Raw genomic sequence first — 19,570 nt, forward strand, 5'->3', positions numbered from 1 at the left:
GATATTCACACGTCTTACTAATAAATTCCACACACAAATTGCACTGGATGGTGTGCAAGTGCCGCACAGAGTGTGAATGTTGATTGACCCGTTTGTAGATCTGCGTTCAGAATTTTGAGCTATAATTGTTGTTAAAAAGATGCTGAGGTATTTCAGTCACATTGCAGGCGCCCTCGGTATACAGTACTCGTGTGATAAGCATCGCGCCAAGGCTTTGAAGCCCAGAGAGTATAACGAATGTGCGGGTGTGGGAGGGGAGCCCAAGATGCCATACAGGTCGTATTTATAGGCGAGTGAAAGCATCTCCAAAGAGTTTTACCGACAATGAAAGGCTTTCACGCGGGCGGCACTGCCTCTAGATCTATAAGCCTAATTTTAGGCCCAGGTTATAGTCTTATACATTCCTTCGTACCCGAGTGGGCGAACCAGGGCCCGAGGCAAAGAGCAAATTGCAATCGACTCACGTCGGTACCTGACCAACCATAGGTCTGAAACCGCGCCATATGCTTGATACCGCCAGATGGCCGGATTGTGTTATCCGAAGGACTCAGTCACACGTACACGTGGCTTCTATGGCGAACGTTCGGGGTTCTAGATAATGATCATGTAGTAAGGGTATGTCGACGTCCCAAAGCCAAACACCATCCGATGTTCTTCGAGATCACATTCTACCTTTTATCTTAAGGGTATTATCCGCGCGCCACATAGGGCGAATGTGTGTAGGGTACAAGCCTGGAAAGCCTAGTTTGCATGTAGCTCCTGTTATATCGTAATAGAAGCGTATTGAAAAAATGTGATGTTGCCTTGCAGACACTTCAGTCAAAGTATGCATGCTTCTTATTGAACTCGCGGTATCAAACTCGAATTCGAATGAGAAATGACCAAGTCAAATGTTGTAATTGATTTTCATAGACGTCATTATTATAGTGGAGTATTACAAAAGTAGATTTGGTCCCTGTTGCGCAAGGCCCATAATACGTTATCACGTGCGACGGACGCTGCATTAGCCCAACCACAAGCCCAACATCCACTAGGACAACCATAACTCGCTTTTTTTAAAATCTTTATCTGGACACGCAATGGAAGAGCTCATCTCTGCTAGTAACTCTTTTACATCTGCTCTACGTCGATACTCCACCGCTTGCCGAGCAGCGACTGAACTATTCGCCTCCTCACGCGACATAAAAAATACATCTAATGGCATCTTGAAATTTATTTCACTTAAACTACAGGATATTGCCCAGCACGAGTTAGAAATACAAAAAACGCGATGTATTTTGGCCCAAAGCCGAAACTCAGCTCGAACTATTGCCCCCATCAACGCCCTACCGCTGGACATATTAACACAGATTTTCGATACGGTTTACTACTGGGGAAGGTGTTCAATCTCCGGCGAATACCATTTCGACAATGAAACTGGATGCTTGAGGTATCCAAATTGGCTGGCTCCTGACACACTCTCCCACGTTTGTAAACACTGGCGTCGGGTTATTTTGGCCTCTCCAAGTTCATGGACTCATATTGATATCACAAACACGGATGATCTTTCTCCGTTATTTCAAAAACTTCTGTGTCGTGGCGAAACATTCGCAGAACGAGCGCTACCTCACAATTTGACCGTCCACCTTTCCCTTGCAACACCGACCAATCCAATCTCGTGTTATGGAGAGGCCGAGCGGCTAAATCGATTCCACTCTATTGTGGGGTCAAGAACCAAGTCTCTGGAGCTGGAGCTCTGGACAGAGAATTCTGCTTTTAGAGAATTACTTGAGCGAAGCCTTGTACATGCAGTTCCTGGAGTCTTGCAGAACATATCCATCACGGTCAAGTCCAGCGACAATGGGGGGGTTGTGATGGCAAACACTCATCAAGGCAATTCACAGGCAACAGCAATGAAGCTAGGCATACCGGAGTATTTCTTGTCTAATTTATTAGGCCCGGTAACTGTCCTGCGACTACGGAACCTTTTCTTTCCATGGTACAGCTCTGCTTATTCAGGTCTCAGCGACCTCCGACTTCTAACAAATTTCCGCGGCCAGGGCGCAATATCCATTCCGATACACAATCTGAGGGATATACTCCAGTCAAGTCCTGGACTGCGCATTCTTCATCTTAATATTAATGTTGATATCCGGTCGCCGTATATGAACTTCCATCCTACACAAGAAAATCCCCCCATTTCGCTCAAAGACCTGCAGGAGCTGAATTTGCGAAGAATGTGCGGCAGTCAACGGGATATGGTTTTCTCAATCGTTCAACCCGGCGATAGACCTCTGACTTTGTCTGTCTCAGTCCAGCCCGAAGTTTATGATACGCTCGGAGCCAGACATTTACTCTCGCCCGCTATTTTAGACTTTTCAAAACGTTCAAACATTACGAGGCTCTACTTGGAAGATCTTGAAGAAGAAACACGTTTTTTCGGAGACATTTTAACAGGTTTATCGGTCGGGCCGACCGGTTTGCGTACCCTTGGCTTAGAAAGATTTATTATCGCCAAAGAGATTACAGATAATAGGATGCAAACCATGGGTCAGCAATGGCCGGTAAAAGTAGAGCATTTACTCATGAGCAAATGCACTTACGCTATATCGACTCTCCGAGCACTTGTTCAACTTTGCCCCATTCAAGTATTCGCGGAAGTAAGCTCTGAGTATATACAATTTTCAGAACGCGGTTATGAAGAGATGGCCACCATATTCCCTGTCCTGATGCTACCTGAGACCGGTTATCCCGTTGATCAATGGAACGAACTAGGTGTTTTGGATTGTTAGCTCGGGGGATGCATTTATCGTAGGTCTTTTGGTCGTGACCGAAATTGGTTTCTGACTATTGATGTATTTTGATGTATTCAGTGTTTCATGATCAGGAGACTAGCAGATTCCACTGCACACAGCATTCGTAAATTTGTTTATAAGTTTATCATTTGACCTTTACCACAAGCTTTTTTGATAAATGCACCAAGGCTGCGATTTCAGTAATACGATTCTCGATAGCGGCCTTTTTTGGAGTATATATTATTTATATCCCCGGTTCAACCATAAAGTTTATATAGTCACCGAAGAGCTCCCAAAATTGCATGTATTGGACATGAATTCCTGCAATTGGTTATTCTCTTTGACATTCGCATCATAACCGACTGGTCGGTCACCTCGAAAGACATAAATAAGTATCCTTGATAGAGACGGCTTCACCCTTGAAGCAATCACACATTCGAGGTACACTCTGATAGTGAAAAAAATGTGTAGATTGCGTAGTATACACACATCCTTATCCACGTCCAGCTTCAGTATCACCTGAACTTTTTCCGTACACCCTCCGGTCGGTATGTATCACTAGCTACGATCCAAAGTAAACCTGCAAGGCCCATCGTGCGACATTGAACCCAAGTAACGAAACTGCGTACGCCGCAAAGAGTGGTAGCAGAGGAAACAGTAGCAGTTCGGTCCTAATCAAAAATGGCAGAGCTTCATACCGAATAAGTACTTTGAATTAGAGAATCACAGACTCCAAAAGACTCACCATTAAGTCCCAAATAAGTGACATACACATACATCGTCAACCCGACAACCCACACCGAATTGCCCATCCACATCCAGATCCACCCGTCTCGGCTGACGACAGGAAGCAAGACCAGTTGTAAGCCATGGAGGATAAGAAAGACAGGGAAGAACGCGTTGGTGTGGACGTCGAATGTGTACGCCCATTCGACTTTGGTTGGGGGTGATTGGGAAGGAGAGAGTAGGAGGGTATTTGAGAATCCCCTGTGTAGCGGGTGGTTAATAGAAGACGTGAATCGGATGAAGAGGCCCATACCAGACGATTGTAGCTACCAGTGCTCCCGAGAGTACGAAATCACGGATAACCATCAATAAAGCGAGCTTTACAATCTCGAATGGTGTGAGAGAGTACACAAGCCCCCACGCAACGGCCGACACTATCCCCAAATTAATCTCCAAAATGATTCATATTTCAGCTAGTGACGCACCACACAATGCGGCAGACACAAGCCATAGAATCGCAGGATCATCGCGCGCCCATGTATTTTTTGTTTCTAATCTCGGCAATAAATTCCTTGAAAGGGTAAAGGAATAGAAACCACGTACGTTTGTGAAAATACACATTCTTATATCTGCCTCAATAAGCTCGGTACCCACTACGACAAGAATAATACGTACTCACACCCTCCGCGGCGCAACGCACAAATAAGTCAGTTGCCAAGCCGCCAACTCGAAATCCTATATATAATCGCATTAATCGCACTATTAGATAGAGATAAGATTAAAGACGTGCCATTTGTGAAAATTTGAACAACCGCTTGAAAAGCACTGGAACTCGCGGTTTGTCCTCTGGATACGTCGCATGAGTCTGGTCTCGACTAAACGTCCGGAGTGTGCGTGGTGTTCGAGGGGATGTCAGGCGTAACGGATGGGGCGCAACGGTGGGAAGAATAGACATTTTGTGTTTTACTTAAATTATATTCGATGGGGTGCTTTTACGTCCTAGTCTGTTTCCTCGATTGCGGGGGATGTGGTGGGAGAGTTACACGAAACGCAACGCGATCACTATATCACGTGGCAGGAGGGATGACATAATAATTGGCCGGTAACCGGCGGCAAAATGGCTGCACCAAGGTTCGAACTTGGGACCCTCTGCGAAATTATACACTTTTTGTAAAGCAGATATCATAACCACTAGACTATACAACCGACAAGAGGGATTGGGAGTGGCAGAACCGAGTGGGAGCAGAAACGAAAACAAGATCGTATTATTAGACGAATGTACAACCCGAGAAAAGCGCATACAAGATTCGGAATGAGATCCAGAACAAACCTGGAGAGTTTGCCTACTTTTTGTTCCTTGTCGGCCGACCAGATCCTCGCTTCTTGGGGTCCTCTTCGACTTTACTTTTCTTGGCAGGAGGAACGCTTTCTTCTTCCTCTTCTTCGTTTTCGTTCTCATCTTCGCCCTCGCTCTTGGCCTTGGGCATACGACCCCTCTTCGAGACAGGCTCCGACGACTCGGGTTCGCTCTGTACCTTGGATTTGGCACGAGCCGACCTTCGTATGGCCGGTTGGTCTTCTTCGGGCTCGGGTTCTTCTCCTCGTTTAGGCTTGGGTTCTGGTTTCCGTCCCCGCTTTGGTTTATCCTCGACCACCGACTCTGTCGCCTCGACTTTAGACTGTCTTCCCCTTTTCTTAGGCGCGGGCTTTTCTTCTTCCGTTTCTTCTTCTTCTGCCTCTTTTTCCTCAGACTCAGGCTCTTCCTCGACTTTGGCTTTGGCTTTAGACTTGGACTTGGCACCGGACTTTGACCTGGGTCCGGCGTTAGGCTTCGACTTGCCTTTACCGTTTTTCGGTTTCTTCTCGTCCTCTTCCTTGTCGTCGTCGGCCTCGGTCTCTCCTTGAGCTTCTGTTTCTTCTTCGCTCTTTTGGCCGTCTGTTTCCTCGTTCATATCCAGGTCCTCGGAAGCCGACGAAGCCTTGGGAGTTTTTCCCTGAACAGGAACGGGAGGCTGACCCGGAATACGCTATATACCCAAATTAGCCAAATCGTTTGAAAACAGATTAACAAAATATGGGGATGGAGCACGAATAATAAATTCAAAGATAGAATTTGAAAAAGAATGAGAACCAGATGAAGCAAGAATCGAGACTCACCCTAAACGCAAACTTGCAAACCTTCCATCCCTTGGGGTTATTGCCCCGATCCATCCATGCGCGTTCGACGATGTAAAGACCATCGTATCGGTATCTACAAGTCCATCCAATCAGTGTGTGGCCTACGTCTACCGAAATTAAAAACGCATACCCAGATTCGGGGGCGTAGACGCTCTGGAGCTTGAACCCCCTAATGACACGGACAGGCTTCCTTGTCTCGGAAGACACCTTCAAAGCCTTGTTGAAGGAGTGTTCGAAGGACTGATGGGATGATTGAGGAGCCGTGCGGAGCTACTGGATGTGATGAGAGCGCGGACTTTTTGTGGGGAAAAGTGGACGTACGTTCTTTGGGTTTTTGGCTGTCCCTTTGAGATCGCGACCTCCTGAACCGGTGTAGGTACTGTAAATATCTGAGTTGAAAGATTCCAAAGATATAAGGAATTAACATACAAAGCGTCGCCCATATCGATATCATCATCGTATCCTAGAGTCAAAGTCAGATTTGGTGCCAAAAAAAAAAAAAAGCAAGGCAGAGACGTACCTCCACTCAAAGCAACGCTGTACGCCCCCTCAGGACCTCCGGAGATGCCGGCAACAAACGGAGCGTGGATAGCAGCAGCTGAACATTCTGCGCGAGTCTCCCACCACGAACCAATAGACACTCCAGGGATAAGTCCGAATGTTTTCCTGTACACACTATCAACTACTGTTCAACCGGAAAAAAACAAAGCACTTACGGATCATGAACACGGCCAACAAGCTTATTCACTCTAACCTTTCCTTCTTCGTCTTCGCCTTGGTCAGAATCGTCCTCGTTCCACTGTTTATCAGGCCTGGAAACCATCTTGGGCATCTTGGATCGATCAACAATGCCTTCGCCGTCCTTGGCATAGGAAACGACAGGTTTACCCGCATTTCGAGCGCTGCGCCGGGTTCCTTTTCCGTCCCTTTCTAGCGTCTCTTCATCTCCGTCGCCGTCTTCATCCGCTTCGGCTTCGGCTTTGGGCTTTGTGACCTTGGGCTTGGGCGCTTTCTTTGCCTTCGGCTTGGGTTTGGGTTTGGGCTCGTCGATTCCGAGCACTGCGAATCCGGCGGCCAACCCCGCTGGACAGTCCATCTTCTGGAGCATAAGGTCTTGCAGCAACTTCTGGTTACTGAGCATGTTCTCCCGCCGAATCTTTTCGTACTCCGTCTCATTGTCGACACCGCCGCTTGCTTTAGGCATCTTGAGATAAAGTAAAACGAGTCGAGGTAGACCGGGATATCAAGCTATATATGAGCCCAAGATGGTGCACGGGCTTAAGGAGACCAGATTGGCCAAAGAGGATGTGGTCGAAAGCTAAGAGACTCAAGCGGTGACAGGCAGCGATGTTTATTTGTCTGTGTTGGGGACGCGTCGCACTAGTGGCTTGATCCCCGCGGGGCCAACTCAATGCGCCCATATTACCATCTTCCAAGCCACAGTTCGACGTGGATACAATAGCGTCTTCATTGTCGGGGTATGGAACTATCAGGGATGCGTCGTGGTTCGGTATACGAAGCATCACCGTTGTTCATCTCATCATGATCCCTCTGATTAGTCATACGCCGTGTTCCGCTCATTTATGCTCATTTCGGTAGCACCACCCTCGTGGCCTCGTCATCCTGCTGACGACTACTATCAGTAAGCTCATCGCACTTCATGGGATGATATGCCAACCCGAGTAAAACAAAGTCACTCGTTGCATGTTTTCTAACCCCGCCCCATCGCAGTCTACATTCTAGATCCACGACCCCATACAGTTAACCTCGCGCACCCAGTTTCTAAGCCTCATACAGCCCCCCACCTGTCGCGCATTCACCACAGCCTCGACCAGACGACATGAACCAGCCGAAAGAGATTCGCCAAAATTCACTCTCCGAAAGCGAGGTGCTATACATCGCACTTGATACAGGTCCCATTGTCGATCCTACCATGGCCACCGAGCACGAAAATACGTTTCAGCCCTTCACTCCGCCAAAGTTGCTTGTCCTCAAGATCGGCGATCAGGTCGAGCTGCTAATAGATATTGACGATACGCTCTTGAAGGGGAATCTCGGTCGCGTGCTTGGGTTCTACAATGCCACTCAGGTAGCCATCTCCAAAGACGGAAGCATTTATCAAAACAGCTCCGTGCTGGAGGTGACTGGATTGAAAAATCACCCCCTAGTTGCGTTTAATGTGCCTCTAGGAGTCCGCAAACTTCTCATTATGCGCGAAAGATTCCGAATTGAACTGCGAGGCGGACAGGGGGAGATGTATAGGACTCAACTCCCACTGGCGGTGCATTATATTAATGGTGATATTTGATCCCGCTGGCAGATGAATTCATTTTTGTATACAAATTTAGGCGACCAATCACATTCCCACCTTTCTGCTCTCCCTGAGCAACCAAGCAAGTAGAGACGATGTCGAGTAAGGAGTAAATCCATTACCTTCATTATATTTCTTTTATTGACCCTGTTTTTTCCTCACTTGGCATTAAAAGATACTGTGACTATATTTTGTAGGGATTTTCCCACGATGCGGAAACTTCGCATTTGGCGACCCAGCTATAAAAGGTAGACCTATTGAATACAATTACTGCGGGGCTCACCTGACTATCAGTCATCCGACACCGTGTTCCGTTCGGTTTCTGATCGCCATCACTCCTATCTTTACCGCGCTCTGATGCAAGAAGCGCAGTCCTCGTAAGAACCACACAACCTCGGGGCACGGTGCTGAGGCACCCCAACCTGAGATACCATATATAGGTACAACCACAGCGTGTAACGGAAACCCGCAGTATTTATACACTATATGCGGCGCTCCCGGGATTCACAGTACTTGCGGCACAGCCTGAATGAATGGGATGACTCGCCCACGTACACAGTGCCAAGAATGTGAATACATGCGCGAGCGCCGAGCACCTATCGGGAAGAGAACTATAAAGTCCTAACAATAGATGATCAGAACGATGCGCTTGAGTAGATCTACTCGTCCTACTCGAGATAGATAGACGTCAATATCCAACTAGTCACATACTTAGTTCTTATTATCTGGCTGGTGCTAGTAGGACCGTTGAGTAATGTTTGACTTGATTAGACGTGATGTTACATACTTATACTACCTTAAGGCCTCAACGAAACCTACAAACACCTTCTGTTGCATCTCCCAGTTTGCCATCTGCTAGCACCATGTCTTCTCGTAACTTGCTCTGGAACCTATCCTCCCATGACGGGATACATCTAGGCCTTCTAACTCTAGTTGCCGGAATGATCATCGCTGGAAAGCTCCGTCATTGGGGATACAAGGGCTGGTTCGATACCTCGCGGTTACCTCCTTCTCCAAAGAAGCATTGGTTCTGGGGCAATAGAGACTTCCTCACTCAGCCCTATCGACATGTTCTGCTTGGGACAAAGTACAAAGAGGAGCGAGGTAGTTTATTATATAACTTGCCAAGCCGCACCAAGTACTTACTTGATATCAGGGGACATTATCAGTATCGTGACGCCAACGAATACAATCGTATACCTCAATACCATGGAACTCGCCACAGAGCTTCTCGAAAAGCAGGCTTCAGTAACATCTGACCGGCCCCGAAATGTGATGACGAGTGAGATGTATGCGTACTTTATTTTTAGTTGGGCTGGACGTTAACTGACTGCTGAGCGCCCAGCCTCGGATGGGGAACATCACCTGCCTTTCGTCAGCATGATGAGGTCCACAAAAGAATGCGCCGTATGATGGCATCTGCACTCAATCCAGAGGCAGCACGGTCGTATGCATTGCAGCACTTGGACATGACTCTTAACTTCCTCCGCCGCATCGCAGCCAATCCCTCTTCTTTCCTTGGATGTGCCAATGACGTAAATGGAGCATTTATGATTCAACTCGCCTATGGATATGTTATCCGGGAGGAGAAAGATCCAATCTTATCTTTGGTGCACGATGCTGTACGGTATCTCGCACGCGCAACGACCAATTACTACGTGGTTAACGACTTTCCCTTGTGTAAGCAACATTGGTTTGTACCTGTTTAGCTTTGGCTCATACTACCTAGTAAAATACATTCCAGGCTGGTTTCCAGGAGCCGAGTTTAAGAGATTCGGTAGAGCAGGGTATGAGAGGCGGACGCGGTATGCAAACGAAATGTTTAACATGGTTTATGATCAAGTTGTGAGTCACTTTCGTTACTTTTCATAGGATCATTAAGCTGGGGTATCCTGCCTCAGAAACAAGGACAGGTCGAACGTCCATCATATGCGTCAGGATTACTTGAATCACAGAGTTGGCAAGAGGTTAGGGAAAGTGACACTAATCTCATCAAATGGACCGCTGCATCTCTATTTACTGGTATGCTACTTCCTTTTTCCTTAACTATTTTACTGAGGTCTCCCGTTCTCAACCACTTCAGCCGGAGCAACAACGGTGGGTCAAGTTACTCTGGTGTTACCTCTCGCAGATATAATACCGTACATAACAGACTGGGAGTCTGGTCAATTCATTCTTCCTCATGGCATGCCTCTACCCAGACGCGATACAAAAGGCACAGGCTGAGATAGACTCTGTGGTTGGTCGTGAGAGGATCCCGAACCTTCAAGATCGAGACTCATTGCCTTATACCGAAGCAATGTTACTAGAGGTCATGCGATTCTGCCCTCCGGCTCCTCTAGGTATGTAGTAAATTATCAGAGGGCGATGTTACTATAACCAGCCTCATTGGATTGAAGGTGTCAGCCACCTTACAACAGAGACCACTGAATTCCATGGCTATAAAATCCGTAAAGGTACAACCATCAATGCTAACATATGGTGAGTCAGTCGTCATCTAAATATCAACTAAGTTTGAGGGATCCAAAACCAATGAACGAATTGGGTTCACAGGGCAGTTCTTCGAGATCCTAGCCATTTTTCTTCTCCGCATATATTTGATCCATCCCGTTTTCTCGGACCTAAGCCTGAGCCCGATCCAAGGAGGTTCATATTTGGCTTTGGCAGAAGGGTATGCCCGGGACAGCACGTTGCCAATAACGGTGCATGGATGATGTGCGCCGGACTGCTGTCCGTGTTTGACATACGAGCGGGTCCTCAGCTGGAGGCCAAGGTCGCGAGCCTTGGTGGACGAGAGTCCGAGAGACTGTATGAGCTAACGGAGCCATACGGGCTGACGTAAGTACCGGCGGTTTCTACAACTCTACCGTGAAACTGATATACAGGATGTCTTCGAATCTCGATAGTGACCCACTTCCGTTTGATTGCGACATTCGGCCTCGAGACGCGGCCGCCGGCTATATACTGGAAAGTTCTGCGTGATGAGCCTGGTTTTCTTGGGCCTGAAGGGCCAAATTCCCATCTTCGGATGTTGTACACGCGGCTATGACACCATTCGAAATACGCACTAAAATACTATAGAAATATCATGTACTTACTAGTGAATTCTGGTATGTTCTATTGACTGTAATCGAGTTAGTAAGTCGTAAGAGAACAAGTTGTACTATATATGCGCAGTATGCGTAGTCCTCATATAATGACTCGACGGAAACACTGAGGGTAAAAAAGGAGTCTTATACAAGTCCGGTATTCTCACTTCCCTCATATTACTTACTCTCACTCTCCTTTATCATGTATCTACATAGTTATAACTTTAATATTTATATCTTATTTGCTTCTTTCTACAAATACCAGCTTGCTAAGGAAAGCTTTTATCCTGATAGACTTCACAAACATTACGTACCGTTGGTAGTTGATAGCTGGTTTACCTCAAACCAAGCCCGTTGCTAGCGATGTTGGAGAAGCGAATACGATGTGGAGTGCCACATTTGGGGAATGATAGGCAAACATGGCAGATATTTAGCTCGTCATAATGAGTGTGATGTATTTTGATTAGTTGAAGCACTAGCATTGTCAGATGCAATACAATATCATGACTGATAGATACAAAACAATGTACATTATTGTGCTACTATAATATCCATTGATGAATACACACCACAAACGCACCAGCCGTCCAATGACCCCGGATCCAAACCCCAACACAACAGTTCGCCAAACTCGTGCAAAGCACTCACGTTATCCTCAACTCACATAGCATCGATGCCAGTCGTCGCCGAGGAACAGGGGCTGGCTGTAGTCCGTGTGCAGTGTGCCTTCAGGTCCGATGGTGTAGACCTGTCCGACACTTGGGAATACTCTCCGTACATCGGATGGAGCCCAAAATAGCAGTTGTGAGTCGCGGTTTCGTACCCACCCGTCCTTCGACACAGTCAGCCCGCCAGCGATTGCGCGATGTGTTTGCCTCTCATCTGATGCGGAAGGAGTAGAATGTGATAGGTCAGATACAACGCCCCCTCCTGGTGCCTTCCATACTCGGACCGTCGAGTCGTCTGAGCCTGAGACAATATATCTACCGTCGGGTGAATATGTCACTGAGTTAACCCCATCTTGATGACCTCGAAGTGGCTCGCATGCAGGCGCTCCATCTTTCACCACCCACACCCGAACGCTTCCATCAAACGAGCCAGATACGATGTGACTGCCATCGGGTGAGAACACAACTGACTGAACCGATCGTTCGTGTCGCTTGAGAGGACCTAGTACCAGATCGCCGCTGCGGGAGTCGAACACGCAGATGGTGCCATCATCGGACCCAGAAGCAACAAGTTGGCCATCAGGCGAGAACGTGACCGGGTAGATACTGCCCTTATGCCACTGTGACCCGAATGGATCGAACACGAGTGACAACGAATGCGAGTCCCACATACGGATCTTCCCATCTCGGCAGCCAGAAATAATGTGCCCGCCGTCAGGAGAAAATGTCGCACAATAGACCATGTCCTCGTGTGTCCCAACCAGGTCGATAGCCGTCAGAGTCCCATCGCCCACATCCCACATTCGTATGGTCTTGTCATCCGAGGCAGAGACAATGCGCTTGCCATCGGGTGAGAATGAAATCGACCGAACCGAGTCTTGATGCCCTTGAAGTGGACCGAATAGCAGCTTGCCGCTCGTGCCATCCCATAGACAGATGGCACGGTCATCGCCACAGGATGCAAGGTACCTGCCATTGGGCGAGAATGCCATCGACCTGACCCAATCGGTGTGTGCCACAAGTGGCTCGACGGTGGCAGTGCCATTGCGCGCGTTGAACATATAGATTGCATTGTCATAACCCGCTGCGGCGATGCGTGACCCATCAGGTAAGACCGCAACCGACAAAACAGCCTGGGTTGGCGCATTCCATTTCGGCGTGTGAGAGGATGTCGAGTGGAGTGGATTCCACATCTTGACGCCATCCCTTGAGCATGATGCGACTCGTGTGCCGTCGGGTGAGAACGCCGCGGAGGAAATCCAATGGTCGTGTGTGCCAAGTAGGCAAGGGTTGGAGTAGCCGTTCTCTACATCCCATATATACACGCACCTATCATAAGAGCCAGTGACGAGTTTGTCTCCGAGTGGCGAAAACCCAATGGATCTGATTCCCTCGTTGTGTACTTTGGGTGGGGAGTGTGTGGCGGTGCCGTTGTGGAGACTCCAGACGCGCAGATCACCGGATCTATGGCCAGTGACAAGGTTGTTTCCGTTGGGCGAAAAGGCGATTGAATAGACGGAGGATTGATTAGCATCGAATGAAAAGGGGAGTGACTTGCTGGTGGACGCGTTGTAAACAACAATGGGAGACTCGCCGCTACCCAAGCCACATGCGATATGCTTGCCATCAGGAGAGAATGCCGTGCAGTTGACTGAGGAAGGATGGCGTTTGATGGAGTTGGGTATGAGACTGCCGTTGCCACTGTCCCACATCCGCGTTGTCCGGTCACCGGACCCTGAGAGGATGCACTTACCATCGGGTGAGAAGCACACTGACGTCACCACTCCTTCATGCCCCTTGATGACGTCATATATGCGGTTGCCCGTCTGCGCGTCCCGGACAAGGATGGTGCCGTTGCCGGAGACTGAGGCAAGCATAGATCCGTCGGGAGAAAAAGCTAAATCTCTAACCCACTCGGTATGTCCCTCGAGGGGTCCAAGGACAACCGCTCCGTTGTGAGCATGAACCACGCAAACCGCGCCATCATCAAATCCAATTGCAAATCGAATCCCGTCAGGTGACGGTACTAGGGATATAGGTGACGATTCCATTCCCCATGTTGCAAGAAGTGCCGACTGGTGTTCTATTGCAGACCCCGTCAGTGATAGCAGCCCCCGAGCACTACTTCTGTACTGCTTGTATACTGAGCTTGACGGGTGACAAAATGCCAGTGCTGAGATGTATATATGCGGTGTCGACTGCGACACCGATCCCGCAGCAACTGTTGACACAAAGATCCATGCGTCGTCAAGGAACTTGATAGAATCTGGTGATCCGCCTTTCGCCTATCATACAACATCAGACTTGCGTCAACACTGGCTCATCCAGTTGTCCACTTACAACCAACCATGACTTGACTATTGACAGCGTATTGATCCCTGTACTCGTCGTGCGCTTGAGACTTAGTACCTCCATCCAGAATAGCAGCCGATGCGATAGAAAATCTTCTAACTTCGCCCGTACCACCTCGCAAGGAACGCTCCTCGAAACGTGATCTCCCCAATGATGCGCTGCATACGACAGCGTCGGAGAGATTGACCTAGCTATTCGAGCTTCCAGGTCTTCCACTTGGTTATCGGCTATGAAAGACGTTTCTAAGCTACATATGTTGAATCGTAGTTGCTGTTTCATGATATCAAAGCAGTGCTCGGAAACTAACTGGCTATGCTTCGCCTCGTCGCAGTAGAACCTCGCCGACCGTGCTTCGTCAAACATGTAGTCGGGGAAGGATGCATGCAGCGTCGACACCACGTTGGTACCTTGGGACACATGCAGGACAGAGTACAGTGGTTGGAGAAGTATGTCCGCCTTCGTCGCCGTAATCCCAGTTAATGCTGCGAGTGTATCGATATTCACGGGCTCTCGCGTGCAGATTGCCGTCCAGAGCATGAGTCGCATCTGTTCTTGTTCTTCCGGTTCGTGTTCTGGGTCATCGATTGCAGCATCTAGAATGGTAGTGTACAGACGGTCAATGTCGGCGTTTTGGTAGCCCGATTTCGAGGATGAGCTGAGAACGACTTCAAGCCGATCCAGGTCGATCTTGTTCCCTTTTCTACGAATGTACCGAACGACTGTGGCTGCATATATGAATAGGCTACCTGAGAGGTTTGCAAGCTGGGTCATATGGGATTCAGAGACAGCGCTCTTTGGAAGCTCGTCACGGAGGTATAACTTGATGTCGGCCTTCACTAGCGACTGCTCGATATCATGCAGCACGCACATTGAGCGTCTCTGATCGGAATGGGCCTCTACTCTGAGGCGGATGTCTGGCTCGGGTCGGCTGGTCACGAAGAACTTCACAGGCAGGTTGGGAGCGACCCTGAAGAGTACGTCAAGTATAATCCCCACTCCGTCCGCGCTGCTACATTCATCCAATGCGTCGATCACCACCACTAGCTCTTTCGTCATTTTGCTCTTGACTTGCGATAGCGGCTCTTTGATTAGTCGCTCACACTGACTGGTGATCGATTGCGACTTGATATTGGGATCTTGCTCCAACATACTGAGCACCGCCGATCGGAACGCAGGCGAGCACTGCGCAAGCTGATACGCAATTGCAGGGACGATTCTCCGGACGTCCCGACACTCATCCGACGTACGCGTGCAAAAAAAGCTCGCACCAAGTGCCCCGCGTGCCCATAGAGACTGAGCAAAGGTATATGCGATTGTGGTCTTTCCTGTGCCTGCCATGCCATTCATCCAGAATATGTTAGGCTTGGACGGGTCGAGTGACCATTCATTGAGCTCGAGCAGGATGTTTGCCCGGGTCCCTTCGGTGCAGCTTCGGCGATTAACCTCTTCGGACAGAGACGAGTTGTAAGCCGCAGCGTGAACGGGCGACAACGCGTCGAGCCGCGAGTCCTGACCGCACTGAAAGTCAGTATCGAAGCTATTGATACTTTCTAAAGCTCACCGCCAGCTGTTTTTCGGCTATGCTCCACATCTTCAAGCTTGCTTCCGTCTTTTTGCTCCATCAGAAATGCCTTATGTAAACGCATATGTACTACTCGCCTGTAACTCTTCTAGGATCTCGGCTATGCGCCTGTATCCCTCGATGATATCCTTCTCGTCCTGTTCGGCCTGCCTAAAATGACCTCCTATTCCACGGTCCTGTTTACTGCTAATGATGTTCACTTGCTCTTCGACGGACCTTGATGTACGATAAGCCTTTGAACGGGAATAACTATGCCTCACTCACGCTGCCATTCTCTCAAGGAACTCGGAGACATGAGTCGATTTGGATGTCTTTATGTGGCGGTTCAGAGAGGTGCTGAGTGAGGTCAGCTTTCTTGCTAGACTCTCGAACTCGCTACGGTGCTTCGAATCGAGCTAGAAGTGGCATAGTCAACATGTGTAAAACAGGCCGGGGATACAGATATATCGCCAACCTCTATGCGTTCCACACAGGCTACCAGACCTCCTATTGCAGCCTGCAAAGGTGGAAACACCCCTGCGCCATCTTGTAGTGTCTTTAGCGCTTCGCTTAGAGAGGGTAAAGTACTAGTGCCGAGAACATCTGATGCGGCAGCAGACTTCAGTTTTGTTTTGAATTTGCTCGTCTTGCGTTCAATATGTGCAACAATGCGTCTCATGTTTGTCTAGATAAGGAATCTGGGTTGAAGATGGTCGTTGAGCTGAACAAGACCGCTGGTCAGGTTAAGGGCTAGCGATCGGCGCTTATACAAGCTTCAGGACCCATCTGATATATCATGCGGGTGCGTACCAAACTGGATTGGATGTTTCGCTGGAATGGAATTGGCCTGGTATCTCACTTCTTTGGAGCATAGATTGTGATTCGGTTAGAAGCAACTGGTCTGAACCTAGCATAATAACAAAGAGATAATACAAATGAGCCAAATGAGCCTGTAAGATATTGAATATTAATTGTAAGAAAATGCCACAAAAGTATTGATATATCCCGTCTGTTTAAAACACCCCGACCACCGTTGACCCCGCCAAACCACCCCCAGGAAGGTCCAATTTTAGAACCACCTCTCCCTTCTCGTGCCCACTAGTCCTCTTCAAACCCGGACATTTACTCCCAGAACACCCCTCTCCGGCAGAGCGCCGCGAGATAGCCTGACCAAGCCAGTTGACCTTGACAGTAACCGTCCCAGAGCCATGTGTCGGGTCCGCAACATAAATCCTGCCCTTGGTACGCCCCTCGTCCTTGAACTTGAGCATCACCACCACTCCTCGATCCACCTCCAGCCCAACTCCCATCTCCTTGACCGATACACTCCCACCCAAAGGTTTCCAGAACGCCGCTCCCAGCACCGTAGCGTGCGAATCCATGGCGGCGCTCACCACCTCCGAGTTGACGATCGTTCGCGGTCGGTACCGTGCTGCCTTGTTCTCGAACTCAGAGTTGCTCCGGGTAGCAGGGAAAACAGAGTACTCGATCGGGGCGGAAGTGTTGGGATCGGAAGAATGCGTGGTTGGGGTGCGGCTAGAGGGTGTATGTACGAGCCAGGCCGTAAATGTGTCTTTGATCGACGGCGGCCGTTTACTCGTGCCGATTTTGCTCCAGTCTCCGGATTTAGATTGGAGACATACGGAAAGTGGGGTGGAAATAGCTTGGTCTGGAGGGAATGTATAGCCGGTACCACTATGCCAGAGCGTATTGGTCTCGGTAAAGTTGCCGCCTTCCGAAATCGACTGTCCGTTCAGATATACGTCTCCGGAACGCAAGCGCTGGTCGAGCACAGAAAAGGCAGGGTGGCTGTGCTGGGAATATTGCTGAACGTTGGCGACGAGGACGTGTTGGACGTTGTTCGGGAAAAAGAACCATGCTTTGTAGAACCCGAAAGACTGGCTTAGTGGGTTGAGGTATCGCATAGCAGCCATAGCGACATCACCAGCCTCGACACCTCCCGCGTACGAATCGGCCCCAGCTCGCGTGGCCGTTGCACATTCAAGTTTGGCGGCAGCATAATCGGTCGTGATCCCAGGAGGAATGCTGTAATCGAGTCCGGCAAATATATCTTCGTATTCTGCGCCTGTGGAATAAGTGTATGTGACCCCGTCAGACAGGTGAAACCCATACGGGTTCTCCGAGTTGACGCATTCAGAGGTTGTGGTGCGAGTCGAAACCATCTTGACGGTCGTCACAGTTTCGGCAGTCCGATGTACCTGAAAAGCCAAATTAGCGATGCCATTAAGCTGTAAAAGCGCCAAGATACCATATAGTCCGAGTTCCAAAACATGCGGGAGCCAACCAGGCCGCCTGAATTGGCCGAGTTATCCGCAGACCCCGTAAGCCTGGTCCCGAACTCGATGAGATCTCTCTGTGACCAAGCCTTTCCGAGTTTCAAGATTTGAGAAAGATCCATTCGCAAGTCGGCAGAGGCTCTGGGCACATCATAAGAAGCGTATAGGTCGAATGCTAAATTTCTTACCTTCCATCGGCCACAGGATACGATATGAAACGACCTATGACGGACTGTAATTAACGTCAGCATCAAGTTCGTAGATGCAAATATAGCTCTTACTAGGTCCCAATGCACAACATTGTTCATCACGTTCGTGTAGGTCATCCATCTTGCACCTTCAAACCACCTTCCAAATGACTGCTGTACTTCCTTCTTGGCTTGAAACTGCGTTCCAAGAGCCAGAAGCGAAAGCTGAATGAACGAGTTGGAGCTGCAGCCAACGTTGAGCGCCAGCAAAATAACATGGGCGGAGGCTCGTACAAATCTTTCCCGTAGTTCCCTGTAGTTGCACGATGAGCTCACGATCACAAACAGAACTAAACAGATACGCACCGTCGTAGATTAGTCCTCCATGCTGCTGGAACGATCCGTCGGGTTTGATCCCGTCTACGCGGTCTTCGGACTGAACCAATGTTTGCGAGTGCACACGTCCATAGGCATCCGCGATCCTCGTCGCGTTCCCTGAACGATCGTTCTCTAGTAAGGCAGCCATGATGCCAATGACAGCAATGTCCATCACGTTCGCGCCACTGAGATATCCTGGTTTTGGGTCGCGATAGAACGGGGCGTACGCTCGAGCGGCCATTGTCGTGCACTTGGCGAGTTCGGTATCGGACAGTTCCTGACGTAGAAGGATACAAACTTTACTAACGCGAGTTGGTATCAGGATAACGTTACTGGTGAGAGTAAGTTGCTTAGCATTGACTTAGACATGCTGGCATCATGAACGCACCTGTACCAATTGGGACCCCATAGCCCGGGTGTCCCACAAGGGCAATGATGTGCTGGAAACTGTTCCCTGTCCATACAACTGCCGTCACCAATCGTACTATAGTCGTGGTCAAACCAGTATCCCATCGCTCTGTGAATGGCTGAGCGCAAGTGGGCATTGTTTTTGTACCGCGGGAGACCTCCCCGATAGGCGGCTGTCATCTCGAGCAAACGGGACCAGTGACCACTCGCTGGCCAACTTGATCGACGCGCAGTGCAGCCAGAAGTATAGTCGATGGCAGACCATGTTCCATCTGATTTGAGAGTGTCAATGCTGCGCAACATCAAGTTTAGCACAAATGACCAGGAGCACAAGGAGCTGTAGGGCAGCACAGCGGAGGGATTTAGCAACTCACTAATTTTGGATCTTTCCATTCCAAGCACGCGTGGTGGATATTATCAGCTCAGTTTGTCGATTGTAAATGGTTTCTAGGTCGTTGGCGTATGCTAGACTTGAGAAAATGGCCCCAGCAAGTTGTAGAGTGACCGCGTTTTTCGATAACCAGACCATTAGATAGCTAACATGAATAATCTAATATCAAGAAGAGTGATGTTGTGGCCAGCGATCCCGAAAATGTAATAAAATAGAAATGGTATCCGACCTGTTGTGGGCTGTGCCTGG

The 19,570-nt window shown here is 48.9% G+C and overlaps 7 protein-coding genes and 1 non-coding gene across 8 annotated transcripts; 3 read left to right on the forward strand and 5 right to left on the reverse strand.

The window, feature by feature from the left end:
• Positions 1-1,079: 1,079 nt before the first annotated feature.
• On the forward strand, positions 1,080-2,771 carry RhiXN_08742 (F-box-like protein; the record flags this gene model as incomplete). Its single annotated transcript, XM_043328558.1, has 1 exon — positions 1,080-2,771. The coding sequence occupies one exon, from the start codon at positions 1,080-1,082 to the stop codon at positions 2,769-2,771; it is 1,692 nt and encodes a 563-aa protein (XP_043183943.1).
• Positions 2,772-3,336: 565 nt separating this feature from the next.
• Positions 3,337-4,455, reverse strand: RhiXN_08743 (UNC-50 family protein; the record flags this gene model as incomplete). The annotated part of the gene is made up of 7 exons (XM_043328559.1): positions 3,337-3,464; positions 3,520-3,761; positions 3,814-3,934; positions 3,986-4,051; positions 4,104-4,122; positions 4,180-4,235; positions 4,287-4,455. 7 exons carry the CDS (start codon positions 4,453-4,455, stop codon positions 3,337-3,339), a joined length of 801 nt encoding a protein of 266 aa, XP_043183944.1.
• Positions 4,456-4,618: 163 nt separating this feature from the next.
• On the reverse strand, positions 4,619-4,706 carry RhiXN_12417. The gene has a single exon. It is a non-coding gene; the product is annotated as a tRNA-Val (tRNA).
• Positions 4,707-4,843: 137 nt separating this feature from the next.
• Positions 4,844-6,882, reverse strand: RhiXN_08744 (E3 ubiquitin-protein ligase UHRF1; the record flags this gene model as incomplete). The annotated part of the gene is made up of 7 exons (XM_043328560.1): positions 4,844-5,527; positions 5,658-5,751; positions 5,809-5,948; positions 6,000-6,057; positions 6,108-6,141; positions 6,199-6,344; positions 6,395-6,882. 7 exons carry the CDS (start codon positions 6,880-6,882, stop codon positions 4,844-4,846), a joined length of 1,644 nt encoding a protein of 547 aa, XP_043183945.1.
• Positions 6,883-7,518: 636 nt separating this feature from the next.
• RhiXN_08745 (uncharacterized protein) lies at positions 7,519-7,986 on the forward strand (the record flags this gene model as incomplete). Its single annotated transcript, XM_043328561.1, has 1 exon — positions 7,519-7,986. One exon carries the CDS (start codon positions 7,519-7,521, stop codon positions 7,984-7,986), a length of 468 nt encoding a protein of 155 aa, XP_043183946.1.
• Positions 7,987-8,852: 866 nt separating this feature from the next.
• Positions 8,853-10,971, forward strand: RhiXN_08746 (cytochrome P450 family protein; the record flags this gene model as incomplete). The annotated part of the gene is made up of 10 exons (XM_043328562.1): positions 8,853-9,093; positions 9,146-9,278; positions 9,335-9,669; positions 9,719-9,834; positions 9,891-10,011; positions 10,073-10,086; positions 10,142-10,331; positions 10,389-10,470; positions 10,543-10,827; positions 10,875-10,971. The coding sequence occupies 10 exons, from the start codon at positions 8,853-8,855 to the stop codon at positions 10,969-10,971; spliced, it is 1,614 nt and encodes a 537-aa protein (XP_043183947.1).
• Positions 10,972-11,733: 762 nt separating this feature from the next.
• On the reverse strand, positions 11,734-16,338 carry RhiXN_08747 (peptidase C14; the record flags this gene model as incomplete). The annotated part of the gene is made up of 7 exons (XM_043328563.1): positions 11,734-14,031; positions 14,087-14,345; positions 14,406-15,607; positions 15,660-15,700; positions 15,751-15,896; positions 15,945-16,075; positions 16,135-16,338. The coding sequence occupies 7 exons, from the start codon at positions 16,336-16,338 to the stop codon at positions 11,734-11,736; spliced, it is 4,281 nt and encodes a 1,426-aa protein (XP_043183948.1).
• A 334-nt stretch (positions 16,339-16,672) lies between these two features.
• On the reverse strand, positions 16,673-19,459 carry RhiXN_08748 (polysaccharide lyase family 8 protein; the record flags this gene model as incomplete). The annotated part of the gene is made up of 8 exons (XM_043328564.1): positions 16,673-17,878; positions 17,929-18,097; positions 18,145-18,188; positions 18,238-18,388; positions 18,439-18,457; positions 18,511-18,854; positions 18,911-19,222; positions 19,305-19,459. 8 exons carry the CDS (start codon positions 19,457-19,459, stop codon positions 16,673-16,675), a joined length of 2,400 nt encoding a protein of 799 aa, XP_043183949.1.
• Positions 19,460-19,570: the final 111 nt, after the last annotated feature.

The sequence above is a fragment of the Rhizoctonia solani genome, chromosome 10 (genome assembly GCF_016906535.1).
Source record: "Rhizoctonia solani chromosome 10, complete sequence".
Lineage (NCBI taxonomy): Eukaryota > Fungi > Basidiomycota > Agaricomycetes > Cantharellales > Ceratobasidiaceae > Rhizoctonia > Rhizoctonia solani.